At 43.7% G+C, this 22,729-nt stretch overlaps 1 protein-coding gene across 1 annotated transcript; it reads right to left on the reverse strand.

Annotated features, from left to right (window-relative positions):
- Positions 1-7,814: 7,814 nt before the first annotated feature.
- Positions 7,815-14,442, reverse strand: LOC134344700 (extracellular calcium-sensing receptor-like). Its single transcript, XM_063044783.1, has 6 exons — positions 14,185-14,442; positions 12,413-13,246; positions 11,425-11,635; positions 9,049-9,065; positions 8,808-8,931; positions 7,815-8,722 (listed from the first exon to the last, which is right to left on the reverse strand). Exons 1-6 carry the CDS (start codon positions 14,440-14,442, stop codon positions 7,815-7,817), a joined length of 2,352 nt encoding a protein of 783 aa, XP_062900853.1.
- Between the last annotated feature and the right edge of the window lie 8,287 nt (positions 14,443-22,729).

A 22,729-nucleotide genomic window follows, 5' to 3' on the forward strand; every position in this document is an offset into this window, starting at 1 on the left:
TGCAGCAACTGTACAGGGTACTGGTGAGGCTGCACCTGGAGTACAGCGTGCAGTTCTGGTCTCCTTACTTACGAAAGGATATACTGGCTTTGGAGGCGGTGCAGAGGAGGTTCATCAGGTTGATTTCAGAGATGACGCATTTAGACTATGAGGGGAGATTGAGTCGCCTAGCACCGTAGTCGCTGGAATTCAGAAGAATTAGAGGGGATCATATAGAAATATATTAAATTATGAAAGGGATAGACAAGATAGAGACAGGAAAGCTGTTTCCACTGGTAAGTGATACTAAAACTCATGAACATAGCCTCAAGGTTCGAGGGAGTAGGGAGATGAGGAGGAACTGCTTTCTCCAGATAGTGGTGGATTTGTGGAATCCTCTGCCCAATGAATCAGTGGAAGCTACCTCAGTAACTAAATTTAAGACAAGCTTGGAAAGATTTGTGCATAGTACGGGAATTAAGGGTAATGGGGAAAAGGCAGGTGGGTAGAGATGAGTCCATGGCCAGATCAGCCATGATCTTATTGAATGGCCGAGCAGGCTCGACGGACCAGATGGCATACTTCTGCTCCTATTCCTTATGTTCAGTCAAAACAATCCAAGTCTTTTAGATTTGCAGAATTCTGCGAATTCTTCATCCCGGGTCAGTACTAATTAGCTACCCATCCTTCAGGTCTTTCTGTTTCTCACCCACGTAGTCCGGATCGAGTCTCTTGCTGACCCAACAGAAATTTAACCTCGAGCCCACATGGACGCCAATTCTGTTATAAGAATCACCCTTTGTAATAACCACCAGTAAGGCACAGAGAGATTCTGTATTTACTGATAAGGACGTTTATTGTTTAAACTAACAAGAACGCGAATTCATACACTAAATCCATTGTGTGCACACCCACCAAGTTTCCCTCACCTTCTTGAATAGTCAAAGAATAGCAAACATATTACACGGCCAAAGGGGTCTCCACTGGCCGGGCGTTCCTTGTAATCCCGATTCCCTCGGCACATGCTCCACGTAGGGTCGCTCACGCTTGTATCTGCGACAGTTGTTCTTGATGTTTCCGCTGCCAGCACACAGGAAGCACCCATTTTTATATCCGTTCCTTATCAATTCAAATATCGCATTGAGTTCCATTGGTCACAGACCATGTGTCTGACCTTTAATACCTCCAAGCCAGCATCTATCTATTGCCCTCTTTACAGCAAATGACAGTCATGGTTATTTGTTCTCAATCTGCAACCAGCTCAAATCACTCCAGGCAAGCAACAGCCCCAACATTCTCAAGTCTGCATATTATATCCAACCAAAAAAAAAAATCTCACAAAGTAACTTCTTATTTGGAAATGATTTCTAGTCGAGCAGATTACCTGGAGCATCATCGCGTCTTCTTTAAAACATTGATCAAGCCAAGCACTTCAAACTCACAAAGTAGAGACAAATTGTCTTCAGAAAATGGCAGCCTCCATCTCCAAGCACGCGTAAGAACAAAGGCAATAAGTCTGCCTGCTTCCATGTCCACGATTCATTGGAATTCACTGATTTGTGAACTATCATTCTTTGTCTCCAACAAGGTAATGTTGCAGCACTGTAAATCTCTTGCTGGACCAGAACTTGGAATATTGTGTTCAGTTCGACTCATTATAGGAAAGACGTGGAAGTTTTAGAGAGGGTGCAGAGGAGATTGTTAAGGATGCTACCTGAATTAGTGAGCATGTGTTATGAAGATAGGATGACCGAGTTAGCGATATCCACTTTGGAGCGAAGGATGATGGGAGGTGTATAGGATGATAAGATTTTGAATGGATATCCAGACACTTCTCGCATGGTGGAAATGACTAATACGAGGGAGCATAATTTGAAGATAATTGGAGGAAAATATAGGATAGGTGGCAAAGATAATTATGTTTTACACAGATAGAAGTGGGTGGCTGTAAAGCACTACCGTGGGTGGTGATAGAGGCAGATATAATACTATGTATATAAGAGATACGTATATAGTCAACTGGAGGATAGAGCAATGGAATGCTACATGGGAGGAAAGAGTTCGATTTATTTTGGAGTATGTTAAAAGGCCGGAACAACATTGTGAGCTGAAGGCCCTGTACTGTGTTATAATGTTCTGCGTTCGATGTTCTACGTTCTGACATATGTTGAAAGCCCTTCAAACTACTCGTGTGGTTGAAACAGCCCTGATGTAGTGTTTCGACCCAAAAGCATCAACAGTTCTTTTCTACTCCACAAATGCTGCTTGACCTGCTATGTTACTCCTACAGATTGTTGCTTCAGGCTGCATGTAACCTTTCAATGACCATGGTACAATGACACACACGTCCTTCTTAATATCCATATTTCCAAATCCGCCTAACTAAAAAAAGATACAAGTCTCCTTTACCCCTATCAGAGCAGACAGCCTTACATTTCGTCACGCTGTACTCCACCTGCATGCATCCAGTTTACTCAGCTCACCTGTATCTCCTTAAAGATGGTTAGGAAAGAATTAGAGGGAGTTGAGCCGAACACAGGTAACAGGGGACAAGCTAAAACGGGATTTCGTGTGGCATGAACCAATGGGCCAGAGGGCTTACTTTCATAGTATATGACAAAATCAACTGCGAAATGTTTCATTCCCTCAGAAGAATCATTGATGGTGATTGAGCCTTAAACATGTGTAATTACTGATTCCCGTGGTAAACAATTAGTCATAGCATGACAACTCACGGACGGGACGACCCATTAATTCCCACCTCTTAATTTAAAAACCAATGCAGTATATTACCAGTGATTTTTTTTTACTGTTAACTTGTATATCAATAACTTGTACAATAATACTTCATTACTTTTATTTTATCAGAATCACTGTGCCTGAGAAATTTGTTTTAAGGGAATATTTACAAGGAAGAATTGCCACTGAACACATCTAAAAACCGTAGCACGAGTGGTGATCTCTGGTAGCAGCGGGTTACTAATAGCCCATGACTTTATTTTTGGTAGAGGCAATAGAGAAATCTGCATAATTGATCCATATAAGCAATTCTTACGCAAACTATGCCCTTTTCTCCCACTTTTTTGAATTCCTGCATCGAAAAATGCTTATGGACCTGGTTATCACTTACACATTCAGTCCGAAGATGAAGCTCTCTCCATCAGTGGAAAATCTTATCCTTATTTACGTATACTCTAACAAGTCCCCATTACGTTATTGCATCACTGTTCAACTGGTTGCATCATCGTCTAGTATGGAAGGGCTACTGCAGTGAATCGAAACAAGCTACAGGCTGCAGAAAATTGTAAACAGTCAGCTCCATTATGGCACTACCCTGCCTAGCATCGGTGATACCTTCAAAAGGCCATGCCTCAAGAAGTTAGCATTCATTATTAAGAACCCACATCACCTCCGGACAAGCCCTCGTCTCATTGCTGCCATTAAGGAGGAAGTACATGACCATGAAGCCAGACACTCAAAGTTTCAGAAGCAGTTTGGTCCCCTCCACCGTCAGATTTCGCATTGAACACTATCACTATGTTTTGCTCCCTTTGTGCACAATTTAATTTATTTTGTTATTATACATTTCTCACTGTAAGTTAGAGCATTTTATTAATATGTATTGATGTGTACTGCTGACGCAAAACACTAAATTTCACGATATGATCCAATGATATTAAACCTGATTCTGGTTCTAATTCCGATTGGAATAAACCCACGTCATAAATCATGATAGGTTACACGCTTTAATTAAGCCATTTAATACAGTAAGCATTGTCGCCCAATTGATATTAACAGTACTATAGAGTCATAGCACAATGTATGGATTAATAACTAGACTATAAAATGCCACTACTCTAAACTAATCACAATGTTCTCGGCGTATTTTCTGGTGCTCTAGAACAACCTAGAAGAGTAGCTGATTAGATGTTCATGATTACTCTCCATAACTCCACAACAGCACAGTCCAGCCACATTATTATTTCCCCTATATCTTAGATTTCCGGCATTTGCCCAACGCTTTGCGACAAACAAAGAGACCTATCGTTTTTCGTGTTTTCTTTCCATCGTTTATTAAATATTGTAGTCACATTTGCTACCTACGCGAATCTATATGATTGTAGCCAAAGGATTCACTGACTCCAAAGCCATCTCATGCAAATCTCTGTGGTTTAGACCAGCAGGTCCTTGGGATGTCAGTTTTCATACTGATGTCCACCACAGCAGTATCGCAATTACACTACTAGGTCCTGATTGTGATGCAATTGCATTTCTTCCTAAGCTTTTTCGCTTACTACTTATTGTTTTCTTTTTTCGTATATTGGGTATTTGACGGTCTTTTAAAATAGGCCGTCATATAAACATTCCAATGTATTTAACATCGCCAGTTTGGCAAAAGAATAAATCAAGGAAGGTAGTGCACCCATGGCTGACAAGAGAAATTAGGGATAGTATCAATTCCAAAGAAGTAGCATACAAATTAGACAGAGAAAGTGGCTCACCTGAGGACTGGGAGAAATTCAGAGTTCAGCAGAGGAGGACAAAAGGCTTAATTAGGAAGGGGAAAAAAGATTATGAGAGAAAACTGGCAGAGAACATAAAAACGGACTGTAAAAGCTTTTATAGATATGTAAAAAGGAAAAGACTGGTAAAGACAAATGTAGGTCCCCTGCAGACAGAAACAGGTGAATTGATTATGGGGAGCAAGGACATGGCAGACCAATTGAATAATTACTTTGGTTCTGTCTTCACTAAGGAGGACATAAATAATCTTCCAGAAATAGTAAGGGACAGAGGGTCCAGTGAGATGGAGGAACTGAGTGAAATACATGTTAGTAGGGAAGTGGTGTTAGGTAAATTGAAGGGATTGAAGGCAGACAAATCCCCAGGGCCAGATGGTCTGCATCCTAGAGTGCTTAAGGAAGTAGCCCAAGAAATAGTGGATGCATTAGTGATAATTTTTCAAAACTCGTTAGATTCTGGACTAGTTCCTGAGGATTGGAGGGTGGCTAATGTAACCCCAATTTTTAAAAAAGCAGGGAGAGAGAAACCGGGGAATTATAGACCGGTTAGCCTAACGTCGGTGGTGGGGAAACTGCTGGAGTCAGTTATCAAGGATGTGATAACAGCACATTTGGAAAGCGGAGAAATGATCGGACAAAGCCAGCATGGATTTGTGAAAGGAAAATCATGTCTGACGAATCTCATAGAATTTTTGAGGATGTAACTAGTAGAGTGGATAGGGGAGAACCAGTGGATGTGGTATATTTGGATTTTCAAAAGGCTTTTGACAAGGTCCCACACAGGAGATTAGTGTGCAAACTTAAAGCACACGGTATTGGGGGTAAGGTATTGGTGTGGGTGGAGAATTGGTTAGCAGACAGGAAGCAAAGAGTGGGAATAAACGGGACCTTTTCAGAATGGCAGGTGGTGACTAGTGGGGTACCGCAAGGCTCAGTGCTGGGACCCCAGTTGTTTACAATATATATTAATGACTTGGATGAGGGAATTAAATGCAGCATCTCCAAGTTTGCGGATGACACGAAGCTGGGCGGCAGTGTTAGCAGTGAGAAGGATGCTAAGAGGATGCAGGGTGACTTGGATAGGTTGGGTGAGTGGGCAAACTCATGGCAGATGCAATTTAATGTGGATAAATGCGAAGTTATCCACTTTGGTGGCAAAAATAGGAAAACAGATTATTATCTGAATGGTGGCCGATTAGGAAAAGGGGAGGTGCAACGAGACCGAGGTGTCATTATACACCAGTCATTGAAAGTGGGCATGCAGGTACAGCAGGCGGTGAAAAAGGCGAATGGTATGCTGGCATTTATAGCGAGAGGATTCGAGTACAGGAGCAGGGAGGTACTACTGCAGTTGTACAAGGCCTTGGTGAGACCACACCTGGAGTATTGTGTGCAGTTTTGGTCCCCTAATCTGAGGAAAGACATCTTTGCCATAGAGGGAGTACAAAGAAGGTTCACCAGATTGATTCCTGGGATGGCAGAACTTTCATATGAAGAAAGACTGGATGAACTGGGCTTGTACTCGTTGGAATTTAGAAGATTGAGGGGGGATCTGATTGAAACGTATAAGATCCTAAAGGGATTGGACAGGCTAGATGCAGGAAGATTGTTCCCGATGTTGGGGAAGTCCAGAACGAGGGGTCACAGTTTGAGGATAGAGGGGAAGCCTTTTAGGACCGAGATTAGGAAAAACTTCTTCACACAGAGAGTGGTGAATCTGTGGAATTCTCTGCCACAGCAAACTGTTGAGGCCAGTTCATTGGCTATGTTTAAGAGGGAGTTAGATATGGCCCTTGTGGCTACAGGGGTCAGGGGGTATGGAGGGAAGGCTGGGGCGGGGTTCTGAGTTGGATGATCAGCCATGATCATAATAAATGGCGGTGCAGGCTCGAAGGGCCGAATGGCCTACTCCTGCACCTATTTTCTATGTTTCTATGTTTTCTATGAATATATTGCATAAACAGGTGTATGGGGTGCCCAGGGAGGGGTAGCACCTCTGGTGGTGGGCTTGTCGAGCCCTGCCCAGGGGCAGCTTGTCCACGTTTGATGCCTACCTGGCACCCCGCTCTCACTTGTGGTTCCATGTAAGTGCATGCGACAGTGGCCACACCCTGGTACAGCGCTTCGAAAGGCGGGCTAAACCAGGTGGATAGCCGGGAATCTCCAACACCGGAGACACAGTCTACCCTAGCATGCGAAGCCCGTTCTAGCGGACTGGGCGGATGAGATGTACTGCAGGATCCAACGGCCAAGAAAACAGTGCAGCAACGCTTCGCGGCGAGCGAAGGGCATGGCAAGGCACAGAAGGCATCAAGGCTATGCACTGCAGCCGAGGAAGTCTCCAGACGGGACAAATTTTCGGACCATAGGACAAAGATTTTTGAGGCCGCGTGAGTGGAACTGCCCCAGTGCAACGGCTCGTTCATTATAAACTTTCCTCCGCACAGGTATTTCTTGGAGTAGCTGTATGAGCTATGCCGACAGACATCTTCGTCACAAATGACGGACAACCAACACATTGGGTAAACATAGAACATAGAATAGTACAGTACAGTACAGGCCCTTCGGCCCACCATATTGCGCCGATCCTTAAACTCTGTCTCCCATATAAACCCCGCACCTTAAATTCCTCCATATGTCTGTCTAAATAAACAACTTAAACTTTCTAAAACAGAGACCTGTTAAGAATTCCCTCCATTACTCAGTCATTGTTGAATTAGGACGACGCAATGTTTAGTTTTCCCAAAGTTCCATTGTAGCTGACAGAACAATTGTGTAAATTTGAAATCACTACCGGCAGTGGGAAAGTTTCAACCTGTAAAAGTTAATCATGAAGTAATCAGATATGTAAATCTGATGTCAAAGTTAGTTCTTTGTCCACTTCTGTGTTAAAATTTCGCACACTCCAATATAAACAATTTACAGAAGATTTTAAATAGTTTAAATTCTCAGAATATTAACCTGCCGATATATATGGATATATAAAGAATCAAAGCTATATATAATCACTACGTTTTGTAGGCGGCACGGTAGTGTAGTGGTTAGCGTAATACTCTGACAGAAGCAATGAGCGGGTTCAATTCCACCATTATCTGTAAAGACTTTGTACGTTCTTCCCGCACTCCGATTTTCTCCCTCATTCCAAAGACTTACGGGTTAGTAGGTTAATGGTCAAATGGGTGCAATTGAGCTAGTTCCTTCTAGGTTGACTAGAAGGAACTATTAACCTGCTATATTTCAGAATAAATAAATATAATAATAACTGCGGATTATACAGACTAAAGCAAAATTGATACGAAGGGCCGCTGGTAGCTACAGAGAAGTCCCTTTCGCCATCATATGTTTCTTTGTATTACTATCCGGTTTCAGTATGATAATGTAACATTTCGGTCCAAAAATACAGACGAGCAGACCGAAGCTCGATGCCCAGATAGCGAACACTTCTACAGCCACTGTGTACTTTCCTGGAGAGCTCACATAAGCAGGAATAAAAGTTATCCAAACAGCGCAAAAGATCAGCATACTGAAAGTGATGTACTTAGCATCGTTGAAGCTGTCCGGAAGTTTCCGGGCAAGGAATGCAAGCACTAAACACACCATGGACAACAGCGCAACATAGACAGAGACTACGTAAAAGCCGATCAATGAGCCAACATCACATTCCAGAATAATGATGTCTCTGTAATGTTTCATATTTTTCAGGGGATAAGGGGGTGACACGCTTAGCCAGACAACACAAACTAAACCTTGCAGAAAAGTAAGGATGCAGACGCCCAAGCGTTGCTGCCCGGGTCCGAACCAGTTCATCACATTGCTGTTGGGAAGAGTTGCTTTAAAGGCAACCACGACAAGGATGGTTTTGCTCAAAATGCATGAAATGCAGAGAACGAACACTACTCCGAAAGCTGTGCGGCGCAACATGCAAGACCAGCCGGATGGTTCTCCAATGAAGGCGAGCGAGCAAATGAAGCAAAGCAGGAGGGCGAAGAGAAGCAGGAAGCTGAGTTCGGAGTTGTTCGCTTTGACTATGGGCGTTTCTCGGTGTCGGTAGAAAATGGCGGCGGTGGCCAAAGTAAACATCACTCCCACTAGAGAAAGCGTCACTAATACAACCCCTAGGACTTCTCCAAAGGAAAGGAACTCCACCTTCTTCAGGACACATTGAGTTTTTGCCTCATTGGACCAGTATTCCGATGGACACTTGATACAATCCGTGGAATCTGGAAAAATAGTAATTTGACATGAAAATGTGTGTGAGCACAGAACTGCGAAGTTGAAAGACATTGCGTTCGTCTCATCACTTACCAGTGGTGTTGCTGATCTCACCATCGGCGCACTCTGCACAGTCAAAACAACATATCGGCTGCCCTTTCCGGCTGACTTTTCTTGCTCCCGGAAGACAGGGCTCTGAGCAAATTGCTCGCGGGATCTGAAACAAGAGAAAACATCCTGATAGTATCCGTTGGATGTGTAAATGCACGCATGAAACATGTAAAACAGCAGACAAAAATAAAATGGAGCTTGTTAAATAAAAGAAAATTAAAACGTCCAATGAACGTTGAACTAATTTAAATCTGGGCAATATTATATTCGAGGGATGTGAAGGCACAAGCGGGGTTTGCTAAAATGGCTACACAGCCGAACTGGAGAAACGGGTGTTTTGACTCGTATCAAAGAGGATGGATTATAAAGTTTGAAATCAGCAAAGGTTCGCCTGAAGTAAGTGAATAAGGAGTGTTAAATGGTCACAGATCAATAAACTCCCATAGAAGGCGTCCATATTAGAAACGGAGACAGTGAACTACGTTCTATTCTATGCAACAGTTTGTACCCGAATTCCGGATCATTCCAGAAAAAGCGGCGTTGGTTGGAGGTAGTTACAACCAAGTTGTAGGTCACAGGTAACTGAGTGACGGGCAAGATGTGGAATGGGGACAGCCAACAATTGCAGCGCAGCCAACAACCGATTACCGTATTAGGTATTCAGGGGGTGGGGATGACCAAGCAGAGAGAAACCACGGCGTTCAGATCTCTGGCACTGAGTGTTCGAAGGGAGGGGGTTGGGCTTGGGGTGAAGTGGCGAGTTGTAGAGACAAGGGATCTACCCATTGGTTAGGGGAACAGACAGGTGGTTTTGTGGACCAAAAGAAGATTTCCAGATGGTATGTTGCTTCCCAGCTGCCAAAGTCAAGGTAATCTCGGAACTAGTCAAGAGCGTTCTTATGTGTGAAGGTGAGAAGTCCACGGTGGCACCCATTATATGGGTAGGAAGGGTGACGAGGTCCTGCAAACTCTGCTGAGGGAGCTTTCTGCTAAGTTACGGGAAAGGGCCTCTTTGGTTGTGATTTCAAGATTGCTCCCCGTGCTGCGCTCTGGTCAGACCAGAAACGCGATGGTTTTGCTGTGGATGCTCCAAAGTCGAACCAGTTGGTTGGTTCATTGGTTATTCAAAATTGTCCCGTGATTAGACTGGGATTAAATTAGGGGATTGCAAGGCGGAGGCTACTCCATGTTGCATGTCAATAAATATATCAGAAAAATATAAATATAAGTAGGAAGAATATACAGTTTAACACATAGCTAAGGAGTTGGTGCTGGAGGGATGGCTTCATATTTTTTATGGGCTCTCTTCTGGGAAGATGTGACCAGTACAAAAAGGAATGGTTTGCACTGAAACGGAAGGTGACTAATTTCCTTGCGGGAAGGTTTGCTAGTGCAGTACGGGTTTGGTTTGGTGATTGGTATCAGAGCAGATAGCGGAGTGGTTGGAGGAAACGATGTTGTTAAGCCTACATGCCAAGTGTGGAATAAGAGGGCTATTCTTGGCGGGACTAACGTCTTGTGTTGTATATATTCCAATGCAAGGAAAGATGGTTGAGCTTAGGGCATGGATCTGCACGTGGAGGTATGACATTGTAGCCATAAGTAAGACTTGTTTTTAGGAGGCGCAGGTATGGCAACCGAACGTCCCAGGTTTCCTTTGTTTTAGACGTGATATAGCGGGAGTAAATAAAAGAGGAGGGATGGCATTACTAGTCAAGGAAGATGCCAGGACAGTGCTCAGAAATGACCGACTCGAGACATCGTCTAGTGAGACCATATGGGTGAAACTAGGGAATAGGAAAGGGATGAGCATATTCATGAGGTTATATTATCGACCACCCAACAGCGTGCGGGATTTAGAAGAGTAAATTTGTAGAGAGATAGCAGACTGCTGCAAGAATTATAAGGTTGTGATAGTAGAATGATTTTAACTTTTCACATATTGACTGGGACCCCGATACCATAAAAGGGATGGATGGAAGAAGGTTTGTCAAGAATGTTCAGGAAAGCTTCCTTCATCTTAACTGGAGCGCGTAGGATTCCACATCTTCTATGAGGGAATAAGAGACAGATGTTTGTATGGGGGTAAACTGCATCTACTGAATATAATGCCCTTGGTTTAAAATAATTATGAAGAAGGATAGGTCTGGTGCTCGGGTCGATATTCTAAATCGTAGAAAGGTTAATTACAATGGCATGAAAAAGATCTGGCAAGTGTGCGTTCGGTCAGATTGTTTTCTGGCAAAGGTGTTCTCGGTAAAGGGAAGGCCTTCAAAAGTGAAACTTTGAGGATCCAGAGCAGCAGACAAGAAGCTGGAGGAGCTTAGCTCTCCAGGCAGCATCCATGGAAAAGAGTATGCAGTCGACTTTTTGGGTCGAGACCCTTCAGCAGTACTCCTCATCAGAATGTCTCGTTTTTCTAAACTCTTAAGAAAACAGACCAAACTATCGAGACTGCACTTTATATTACATTACGCTAGGGTATTATCAACAATATCTGTTTCTACTATATCGCCCATATCCCGGAAGTGCAACTACTTTCCATTTCGGCAGCGTAAATGGAAGGTAAAAGAAGGTCCTACCGTATTTCCGGTAGTGCTCCACATGATATCTCCGACATTCATCATTAGTTTGCTCCCTGGCGGAGCCGAGCCATCATAATATCCGACATATACGATGTCGACACTTCCCTTGAAATTCCTTTGTAAGTTCACAAATTCATATCTTGGCACTGGGTCTCCATTTTCATCGAAATATACGGCTTCTCCAGTCTTCGAAGTGAAATTCACCGTGCGGAGGTAGTGCAGTAACTGGGGGGTGGGGGGGGGGTGGTGGTGTGGTAGTGAGGAGAGGGTAGGTAAGGAAGCAAGGACGGCTATTCTTTAATCGAGGCGTGGATTCCGTCCACTTAAATTAAGACATTCAAATTTGCCGTAAACGCACATGATTGAAATGTGTTGCGCAGTAAGTACCACGTACAGAAGAGATGTACTGTATACTTGAAACTGCCGAGGAGGGAGAAGGATGTTTAAGGAATAACATAATTGTCTTGGATCCACAAACATGAACACTGAGTAAGAAGCTGTCCGTTGTAGATCTACATAGAAATTTATGCTCTTGCTCTAGGCCTGTACATCACTGCAAAATCGCAAGAGTACAGCCCGGTTTAATGCACCGTCTGTTAGATGGCCCTTGGCATTTCCCAATAAAGAATAATAAAATTCACAGGAAGCTGCTATACAGAAACCCGGGTAGTTCAACCAGTGACCTTGCCAACGTTCAGATTTCCACCAATACCCTCTGTAAAGTATCTAAGTGTGAATTACATTATGGTTGGAGGAAATTGCATCTCAGTACATTAATTGAACTGTTCCCCACTGATTAACAGATTAGAGTTCGATACGTTTGGAAATCATTTTAGGTGAATACATATTTGACCATCACAAATGTTATATGATTAAAATATCGAGGACAGTGGTTGAATACCCGCAAATGAAAATAGAACACAATATATGTTTCAAAATGTATTCATACCAAATGGCTTTCTCAATGAGGTGCTTGCTTCAACAAAGGAATTGCATGCCTACCTGCCACGGCTCGAAATTTGCTATATGCGCGCAGGTGTTCTTCGCAAAGGGTCCGTCGCCTTCTGCACAGGTTAACAGATTGTGGAGTGCGTGAGCGATGGAGTAGACCGCAGTATACACGTGGTATGAGCTCCCGTCCATTATTTCGGGAATGTAGGCATTTTCTATCCCTTCTATCTGCTCCTTCCCTGTGCATTGCCGAACTTGACCCGTGGAATTCCCCGGGCTTGTCCCATTGTCTGTGGCAAAAGAGCAGGTGAATAAATTTTCCCAAAACTCCGTCACCAAAATATTCCCAGGAAACTTAGAAGGATGGACTTTACGAAGATAATCTCTGAGATCATCTATCTCTGTCCTGCGGGTGGTTGGACCGATTGTACCTGCGAGATAAATTACTCTTTCTTCTGGGAGGAGAAGATCTGCTGTTACCCACGCCTCACTTCCAATCCACTGTATACCGGTGACATTTTGACGCAAAATTTCATTCAATAAAATTCGCATATCACCAACGTTAACAAAGGCCACTACCACTTTAGTAGACGCCTGTTTAATCACCTGGACAATTCTGCTGATTTTTTCCGGCGGGTCTGTCCTGTAAAATGACTCGGAGTAGGCAATGCAAACTCCAAACTTTTCCACATGTTCCACAAATCCTTGCATTCCGGAATTACCGTAGTCGGTGTTACTTCTAATAGTTCCAATCCAAGTCCAGCCGAAGATTCTCACCAGTTCAGCAATGAGTTTGGACTGGTACTCGTCACTGGGGATAGTTCTAAAAAACGTGGGGTATTCTGTCTTATCGCCGAGACAGGAGCAGGTGGAGTAGTAACTAACCTGTTGAGAAGGAGGCCAATAGATGAATATCTGCGTCCGGCTTTAGACTATAAATGACTGATATATATCGATCGTTTCTTTGTGAATCTTCTCACGATTGTACACGGTGGTACATGAATGTGCAACATGAAAAACATACAGATGTTACTGGCATGTCACTACTTCTGTATTACTCTTGTAATAAACCTCCAGTTAGCCACATCGGGATTACCGCTGTCATCTTTGTTCGTTCAGTTATAGGAACGATGCAGTGGCTTTGGAGGAGGTGCTGGCCACGATTACCATGTTGCTGCCTCGGTTAGATGGCATATGCTGTAGGAGTTTTTGAGAAACTTGGGTTAATTTTCCTAGAGCGCTGGAGCATGAGGGCAATCATAACAGAAATGTATAGGACTATGAGAGTTATATACAGAGCACTCTGCGGTGTTTTTTTCCTCCTCGTGTTTAAATGTCTGACGCTACAGTGCAGACATTTAAAGTGAGAGATGGGAAAGGTCAATGGAAACGTGCCAGGCATTTTTTTCTACAGGTTGTTCGTTGCCTGGAATAGGCTGTCTGATGTGGCGAGGAAAGTAAATACGATAGAGGCGTTTGAGAGTCTCTTAGATGAGTACTTGAATGGGCAGAGAACGGACGGGCATTGACATTGTGTGGACAAAAGGGACTTGTTTAGTTAGTTATTTAAATAATACTTTAATTATTCCGGCAGAATCCATCGGCCGAATGGAATGTTCTGGGTTTTGACTGCTCAATGTTCTGTGTTCTATGTTTTACTACAGGGAGAAATAACAGAGCATAAGTTAACATTTCTACTGTTTATTACTGTGAATGGTGTATCACTTTCTGGAATATTTCCATGCAGTAAAAACGCAAGCTATATATGTAAGGAGATCGTTGTTTCAATGCAAAAAAATGCAGACAAATATTTGAGACATTACCAGCGGAATCCCGAAGGAACCGATTGTCCTGGCGGTTACGATGGAATTTGTAGAAATTTCGCAGCCAACAATGGCAGCGACGTTGGAGGAACCTCGACATTGAGGGAATTCAATTGATTCATCTTCTCCGTTGATCAAAGCGAGCGCTGCCTTCGAGGCGATCGTGGGGTTCGAACAGTCATCGTGGATCTGATACCCGAGTGTGATCCCTGGGAGGAGATTCTCATTCTTGTTTATCTCTTCAATGGCAAAAATCATAGTTTGCACCCGTTGGAAGCTTGCAAACCAAAAACTGTGGGATAAATATAAGATGAGGTGATAAAAGTCTTCAGATAACTAATGCTTTCCAGAAATGACATTAAACAATCTTGAATATTGAATCTTGAAGATTTAAAATGTAAAAATTTTCTTGTCGATAAAGCGTGTTCAGAGAACGGACCTCGGCTCCGGCGACACACTGATTGTAATTTCACCGGCTAAAAAAAAAGCAAATTCATTTTACAGTAAACAGGATTCTACGGACCTTCCAGGAGAGGGTTCGAATGGAATCATATTCTTACTAAGACGCGGCCGACTTCACAAGTACGTGGATAACGAGGATAAAGCAACAGACACAAAATGCTGACTTAGCTCAGCATGTTGAGCTGTTTCTACGGAGGGAGGTGAACACTTGACGCTTTGCACCGAGACCCTTTGTCAGGACTGGAAAGGAAGGGGACAGTATTTCACAAGTCGCGGATTCGGAGAGCAGCAGCCTTTCCAGTTTTGGCGAAGAGCCTCCCTAGATGCCACCTCAGCCGCCGAGTTCCTTCAGTAATTTGTGGGTGTTGCTCAAGATTTCCAACATCTGCAGAACCTCTCGTATTTTTGTAACGAGCACGCAGTGCGGTTAGGTGATGGGAATTTATGTGGTAGCCCTGTCATAATCAGTTTATTGACAGCGAATGATAGGAAACATCCGTGAGAGGTGTTATATTCCGGCAACGCTGACTACAGATGATACGGACACAAATTATAGTAATTTACATTCTTCGTGGACAAGCACCAATAAATCTTTATAGAAACTCAAGAAATTCTACCAATGTTGGAAATCCTGAGTAACACACACAATATGCTAGAGGAACTCACCAGGTCAGTCAGCATCTATGGAAAAGAATAAATAGCCGGCGTTTCAATCTAAGACCCTTCATCAAAGCTCATCATAATATAAATATACTTGGTATTTTCCAGTAATTTCAATACACATAGAACGTAGAATAGTTCAGCTTAGTTCACAGAACAGTTGTGCTAATTCCATGCCTCACTAAAGTAACCCCTTCCACCTATACGATATCCACAGCCCTCCATTCTATGCACATTCCTGTGCCTAACTAAGAGCCCCAAGCGTTTATATTGTACATTATATGCCCCCACTATAATTCCTGGCCACGCATTCAGCACACACCACCCTCTGTACACAATAACACTCGTATCTCCACTTTGAAATTACTCCCTCTCTTACCTTAACATATGCGACATAGTACTGTACATTTCAATTCAGGGAAAATTATACTGGTTGTCCGTTTGGCAATTAAATAGGAAGGCAAAATACCAATGTGATCTCCATTGAGAAACTGGCACGATCTGTCAATTCGCCTTTGCCATTTAAGAAGTTTATCAATGCATCGTAAAAAGTATTCCATCGGGATACAGTGTGACGAGGTATGGCAACTTCTCTACCCTAGACAACAATGCTGCGGCGTGTTGAGGATACTGTGGAAGCTACCATCCCCGCCATGTGCAAATTTCTCGCTGCCTCGATAAAGTAGCCAACATAATCAAGGAGCTCACCCCTTGGGCATTTTTCCCGACTTTACTTCATCTCGTTTCCCCACGCACCCATCTTCCTTCTCATCTGGTCTTCCTTCAGTTAGTCCTGACGAAGGGTCTCGGCCTGAAACGTCGACTGCACCTCTTCCTAGAGATGCTGCCTGGCCTGCTGCGTTCACCATAACTTTGATGTGTGTTGCTTGAATTTCCAGCATCTGCAGAATTCCTGTTGTTCACTTATCACCTGTCGGCTTGTGCTCCATCCTCCTACCACCCCCATCCTCTCGCCATCATCGTATTACGGCTCACTTACTTTTCAATCCGGATTGAGGGATTTAGACCCAAACCCTTTACTGTCTATTACCCTGTATAGATGCTGCATGAGTTGTTAAATACCACTTTAGATTTCAACGAAGAATTCGTGAAATCCTCCCCTATGCCACGATGACTGACACAGTTATTTATTTTAAGAAAATGAATTAGAGCTATTGGAGGAACTCCATGCGTCAGGTAGGATACAATTCCAATAAAAGGCCTGAAGCATCGACTGTTCATTTTTAACCACGTATTTTGCCTGACCCGCCGAGTTCCCCCAGCAGTTAGTAATTTTTAATATTAAAACTCCATATTCAATCAGTCACCGTCTTTTACCTCTTCACTGATTATATCTCATTCAAAGCATACCCAAGATCTCTCATGAAATAACGAACAGTACAGCGTGTAGCATCACAGTGGATAATCATGAACTGGTGCCGAACCGACCATGATAAATAACGTGCCTTAGACATACGACCGGATGTCCCCTTTCATCTGTACAGAATTCCAAATCCTGCGCTGCGGTACATAATTTATGAACGTGCCATGGAAGGTAACATCCCCGCCGGGTATACGTTTATCGCTGCCTCGATAAAGTAGCCAACATAATCAAGGAACTTACCGCGAGCTGGAAAAACAATTCTGAACGTGTTTTTCTCTGATCACTGAAAGGGAGAAAAATACTATTCTTTTTCCTTTAAAATCACATTCTTTATATTTCTTTCTGAATCGCGTGGAATGAAACAAAGTGTTGAATAACAAACAGATATGCATATGTAGACACAAGAAGCTTTTGGTGACCATTAATTTGACTACTTTACGTTGATTAGCAAAGTTAAAATTACGATTTTAACATGCTGCATCAGTAACTCTACTGGATAACGGTACGTAAATTTTCCAAATAATAGTTAGCTTTCGAATTAAAAGATCTAATTTCTGGGTAAGAGCAATTTCTACAAGACGGAGTGATGAAGAATTGCCAGGCCAGAGGAAGTAAACTCACTTTTTGCACACAGTGTTTTTTGGGGAAAAGGTAAATGAATGGAAGTCGTGAATCAGATCCAAGTGCATTGGGAATATTCCGCCGATGATGATATCTCCATTCTTGAACAAGTCGGGCAAATTGACTTTTGCTCGACGCCTGCAGAGGATTCCATGCGTTTCTGGTGAAGCAGTGAGCAACAACAGAAGCAGATACGGAGACATTGCTCAGTCGCAGAGACCTGTCACGATTAGAGGGAAGAACACGAATTTATATTGTCTCAATCAAACATCTGAAGACGTCTCAAAGCGCTTTGCAGCTGCGACAACTATTGTAATGTATTAAGTCTCTGATGATGACATGGTACACGAGGGGCTCAGGTATTGATGTAGGTACATCTGGCTAACAGGTGAGGAATTTCACAGCGAATAAGCAGGCAAATCGGTACTCCCAGGAGAGAGTAAACATTTTACTAAGAAACAAGAAGAAACCTCAAGAGTATGAAGGTTTCGTATAGCTAATAATTGACACTTGAAATGTAATTCAGTCGTTAGCCCCCTGGTCCTATCATGAAAGACTGAAATTAATTATATATTTAATAGTAACTACAGAAAATTAGTTTACTTACAGTATTTCATCAATAGAGAGACTGAAGTGGAACACAAAATCTGTTACAGTGCATCTCTGCCTTCAAGAAGCCGACAGAATGCAGGCAAGAATCAATCCAGATTCCAGCATCTGAAATCTGAATTCTGTATTGCATCCTGAAACACACAAGCCACGAATTTAAAAAAAAGACAATAATGACATGTGGAGGAATTAGTGTGGGAGGCTGCTACTGAGCGCGAATTCTTTTCTAGATGCTGCAAAGCCTCCACCACGATTACTCTCAAAATTGACGCCCCCCCAAAAAAAACTGCGTCCTCCGCCCCTTATTCTACTCGTTGTCAGAAAACAACAGCAACAAAAGACGCTCTTTGACCCATGTAATCCAGATAAACCATTACTTCGTCTAGTTCCAATCACCTGCATTCAGACCATTACACTCCATATCCCTCTCATCCATGTACATAGGGTCATAGAACACAACAGCAAGGAATCAACCCATCGGACCATCTAGGTGGATAACTGGTGGAGAACCAGTTATCCGCCTAGTTTCATTGTTTAGATTAGATTAGATTAGATTCAGCTTTATTGTCATTGTGCCGAGTACAGATACAAAGTCAATGAAACGCAGTTAACATCTGACCAGAAATGCAAAGAATAGTGTTATTTACAAAATAACTACGAAGAAAAAGTAAGTGCTACAGCACACAAATATAAAAGTACTGAGACAGTACAATATGGGTACAATACTGCTTAGCGCTGTGACGTGAGGTTCAGCAGGGTCACAGTCTCAGGGAAGAAGCTCTTCCTGTGCCTGCTGGTGCGGGAGCGGAGGCTCCTGTAGCGCCTACCAGATGGGAGGAGAGTAAAGAGTCCATGGTTAGGGTGAGATGCATCCCTGATAATGTTTTTCACCCTGCCCAGGCAGCGTTTATGGTAGTTGTTCTCAATGGTGGGCAATTGGGTGCCGATAATCCACTGGGCAGTTTTTACCACACACTGGAGTGCTTTGCGGTCCGATACAGGACAATTGACATACCACACTGAGATGCAGTTGGTGAGTATGCTCTTAATGGTACAGCGGTAAAAGTCCGTCAGTATCCTGGGACAGAGGTGAGCTTTCTTGATGCTCCGCAGGAAATAAAGGAGCTGTTGTGCCTTTTTGATCAGGATGGAGGAGTTCAGGGACCAGGTGAGATCCTCGGAAATGTGGATACCAAGGAATTTGAAGCTTGATACACGCTCCACTACAGCTCCGTTGATGTAGAGGGGGACGTGAGTATGGCTCAACATAACATACCGAATATGCATTCAATACATTGTTTTATGAAGCCAAATGCGCCGAAAACTTTCTTTATGACCCTGTATACCTGTGTCTACATTTTCCGTATTCCCAGTCCACTTTCTTCCAGCGCACTCCCCCGTGCAACACCTCACACTAGTCGTCATTAAATTCTACCTGCCATTTTAGCGCTATTTTTCAGCTGATAAAAATACCGTTGCAAGCTTTGATAGTCTTATTCGCTCTTCACCACACCCCTTATGTTGGTGTCATCCGTATATCTGCTGATCTAGTTTACATATTCATGCACTAGGTTTTCTTTTACTGGCAAGTCCACATCATATATGAGGAGGTTACTTAAAGATCATTTGCGCATTTTTCAGGAAAGGCATGTTCCTGCTCGAAGGAATCAGAATCAGAACCAGGTTTATTATCACCGGCATGCGACGTGAAATTTGTTAACTTAGCAGCAACAGTTCATTGCAATACATAATCTAGCAGAGAGAGAGAAAAAAAATAATAAATAAAATAAAATGTAATAATAAATAAACATGTAAATGTCACAATGGTGGGCGCTGATGGCGGACCCAAATGCAAGACACAAACACCTCTTGTGAGGTTAACTTAAATTAAGTTTATTGCTCGTTACAAGGAGAGCAAAGCAGAAGCAGGAATAGCGTAATGGACAAGGACTCAGGCCTTGGACTAGGCAGGGGCTAAGGGTCAGGGCTAGGACTCGGAATCACGGACCGCCAGGGCCAGGACTTGGTACTTGGAGCCGCCGGGGCCAGCACTTGGTAATTGGAGCCGCCGGGGCCAGGACTTGGTAATTGGAGCCGCCGGGGCCAGGACTTGGTACTTGGAGCCGCCGGGGCCAGGACTTGGTACTTGGAGCCGCCGGGGCCAGGACTTGGTACTTGGAGCCGCCGGGGCCAGGACTTGGTACTTGGAGCCGCCGGGGCCAGGACTTTGTACTTGGAGCCGCCGGGGCCAGGGGTATTGGGAGCCTCCGGAGCCAAGAACTCTTCTTATTCACGGGACAGACACAGACACAGGATATAAAACATAGAGCCGGGAATCCTCCTTAGACACAGGATGGAGTCGGGACTCTTCTTGACACGGGGTCAGGACACTTCCAGGGTACAGGGCCGGGACCCTTTTTGACGCACGACATGGATACGGGGACCACACAACAATGGACAGAACTATAACTGGGCTCAAGTACGCTCCGAGCCGCGGCGAGCTCTGGACTCACCACAGCGGGTTAACTTTGACTGACCCGCACTGACGAGGGACGGCGGCTTGCTGGCACTTGCTTCGGGAGGAGACAATGCCTGCTCCGGCCAGATGACATTGGCTCGCAGTAGCTGCGGTGACTTTGTTAACACTCTCGCGCCGAACGGCTGAAAGCCAGTGACTTATAAATTGCCAGTTCAGCCGAGAGTAAATTGCCTCCAATCACCAAGCCTGAGGGACATGGGAAAACAGGGAACTAAAGGGAAACAGGGAGTCAACGGTCCGGATCTTAACACAAACCAAGTAAATTTAAAGGGAACCCGATCCGGACCATGATAGTAAATCAATTACGTTTATTGAATAGATTTTTAAAAATGTGCAAAATCAGAAATACTGTATTTTAAAAGAAGTGACGTTGTGTCCAGAGCTTCAGCATCCATTTAGGAATCGGATGGCAGAGGGGAAGAAGCTGTTCCTGAAACGCTGAGTGTGTGTCTTCAGGCTTCTGTATCTCCTGCTTGATGGTAACAGTCAGAAAAGGGCATGCCCTGGATGCTGGAAGTCCTTAATAATGGACACTGCCTTTCTGAGACACTACTCCCTATGGATGTCCGGGGTGCTTTGTAGGCTAGTGCCCAAGATGGAGCTGACTAGATTTAAAACCTTCTGCAGCTTCTTTCGGTCCTATGAAGTAGCCCATCTATACCAGACAGTGAGGCAACCTGTCAGAATGCTCTCTACGAGACAAATATAGAAGAAAAACAGGGATGGAAAGATATGTGAATCCTGGATGTCTAGAGAGGTGATGAACTTAGTGGAAAAAAAGGAAAAAGTAGAATCATAGAAACACAGAAAAAATACAGCACAACGCAGGCGCTTCGGCCCACAAAGTTGTGCCGAACATGTCCCTACCTTAGAAATTACTAGGGTTAGCCTTCTATTTTTCTAAGCTCCACGTACCTATCCAAAAATCTCTTAAAAGACCCTATCGTATCCGCGTCCACCACCGTACCCGGCAGCCCATTCCATGCGCTCACCACTCTCTGCGTAAAAAACTTACCCCCGACATCTCCTCTGTACCTACTTCCAAGCACTTTAAACCTGTGCCCTCTTGTGGCAGCCATTTCAGCCCTGGGAAAAAGCCTCTGACTATCCACACGATCAATGCCTCTCATCATCTTATACATCTCTATCACGTCACCTCTCATCCTCCATCACTCCAAGGAGAAAAGGCCGAGTTCACTCAACCTATTCTCATAAGGCATGCTCCCCAATCCAGGCAATATCCTTGTAAACCTCCTCTGCACCTTTTCTATGGTTTCCACATCCTCCCTGTAGTGAGGTGACCAGAAATGAGCACAGTACTCCAAGTGGGGTCTGACCAGGGTCCTATATAGCTGCAACATTACCTCCCGGCTCCTAAATTCGATTCCACGATTGATGAAGGCCAATACACCGTACGCCTTCTTAACCACAGAGTCAACCTGCGCAGCTGCTTTAAGCGTCCTATGGACTCGGAACCCAAGATCCCTCTGATCCTCCACACTGATAAGAGTTTTACCATTAATACTATATCCTGCCAAGTATGTAAAGCTTCAGAAGTTAGGATCAAGCAGAGCATATGAAGGTTATAAAGGTGCCGGAAAAGAACTGAAGAAGGGAAATAGAAAGCCAGGAGGGGGGCATGAAAAATCCTTGTCAAGTAGGAGAAAGTTGAATTCCAAGGCATTCTATACATATATAAAAAAGCAATTAAGGACACAGATTTCATCAATGGAGAGACTGTCGGTAAAATTTGTTAGAGCGCGTCTCCGCTCCCCCCCCCCCCCGCCAAAGGTAACAGAATTCAGGAAAACAAATCTGGATTTCGCCATCTGCAGTGTCTTATATCACTTGCAGAATCCAGGTATCCTGAATCCATACAAGACGAGCATTTGGGAAGAATTGAAAATATCAGACAATAATGACATGTGGAAGAACTAAACTGAGCACGATTGCTGTTCAAAATGCAGCAAAAACTCGGACATTATTATTCTCAACATTGGTGCCCCCCGAAGCTACGCCCCGTAGTCTATTCCTGAAGGCAAAAATCCCTAGAGTACCAAAACAGCTTCTTCGGACTTTTTCGGTCCGAACGTACTACTAATCTGCCTAGTTCCAACGACCTGCATTCGGACGACTACCGTCAGTTCGTCTTCCGTTCTATGACCTAGATACAGCACAGAACTAGGCCCTTCGCCCCATTGAACTCTTGTCAAACAATTAAACTGCTTAGTCCCATCAATCTTATATAATTTCAATATAACATTCCGACT

Source organism: Mobula hypostoma, chromosome 4 (genome assembly GCF_963921235.1).
Source record: "Mobula hypostoma chromosome 4, sMobHyp1.1, whole genome shotgun sequence".
Classification (NCBI taxonomy): Eukaryota; Metazoa; Chordata; class Chondrichthyes; order Myliobatiformes; family Myliobatidae; genus Mobula; species Mobula hypostoma.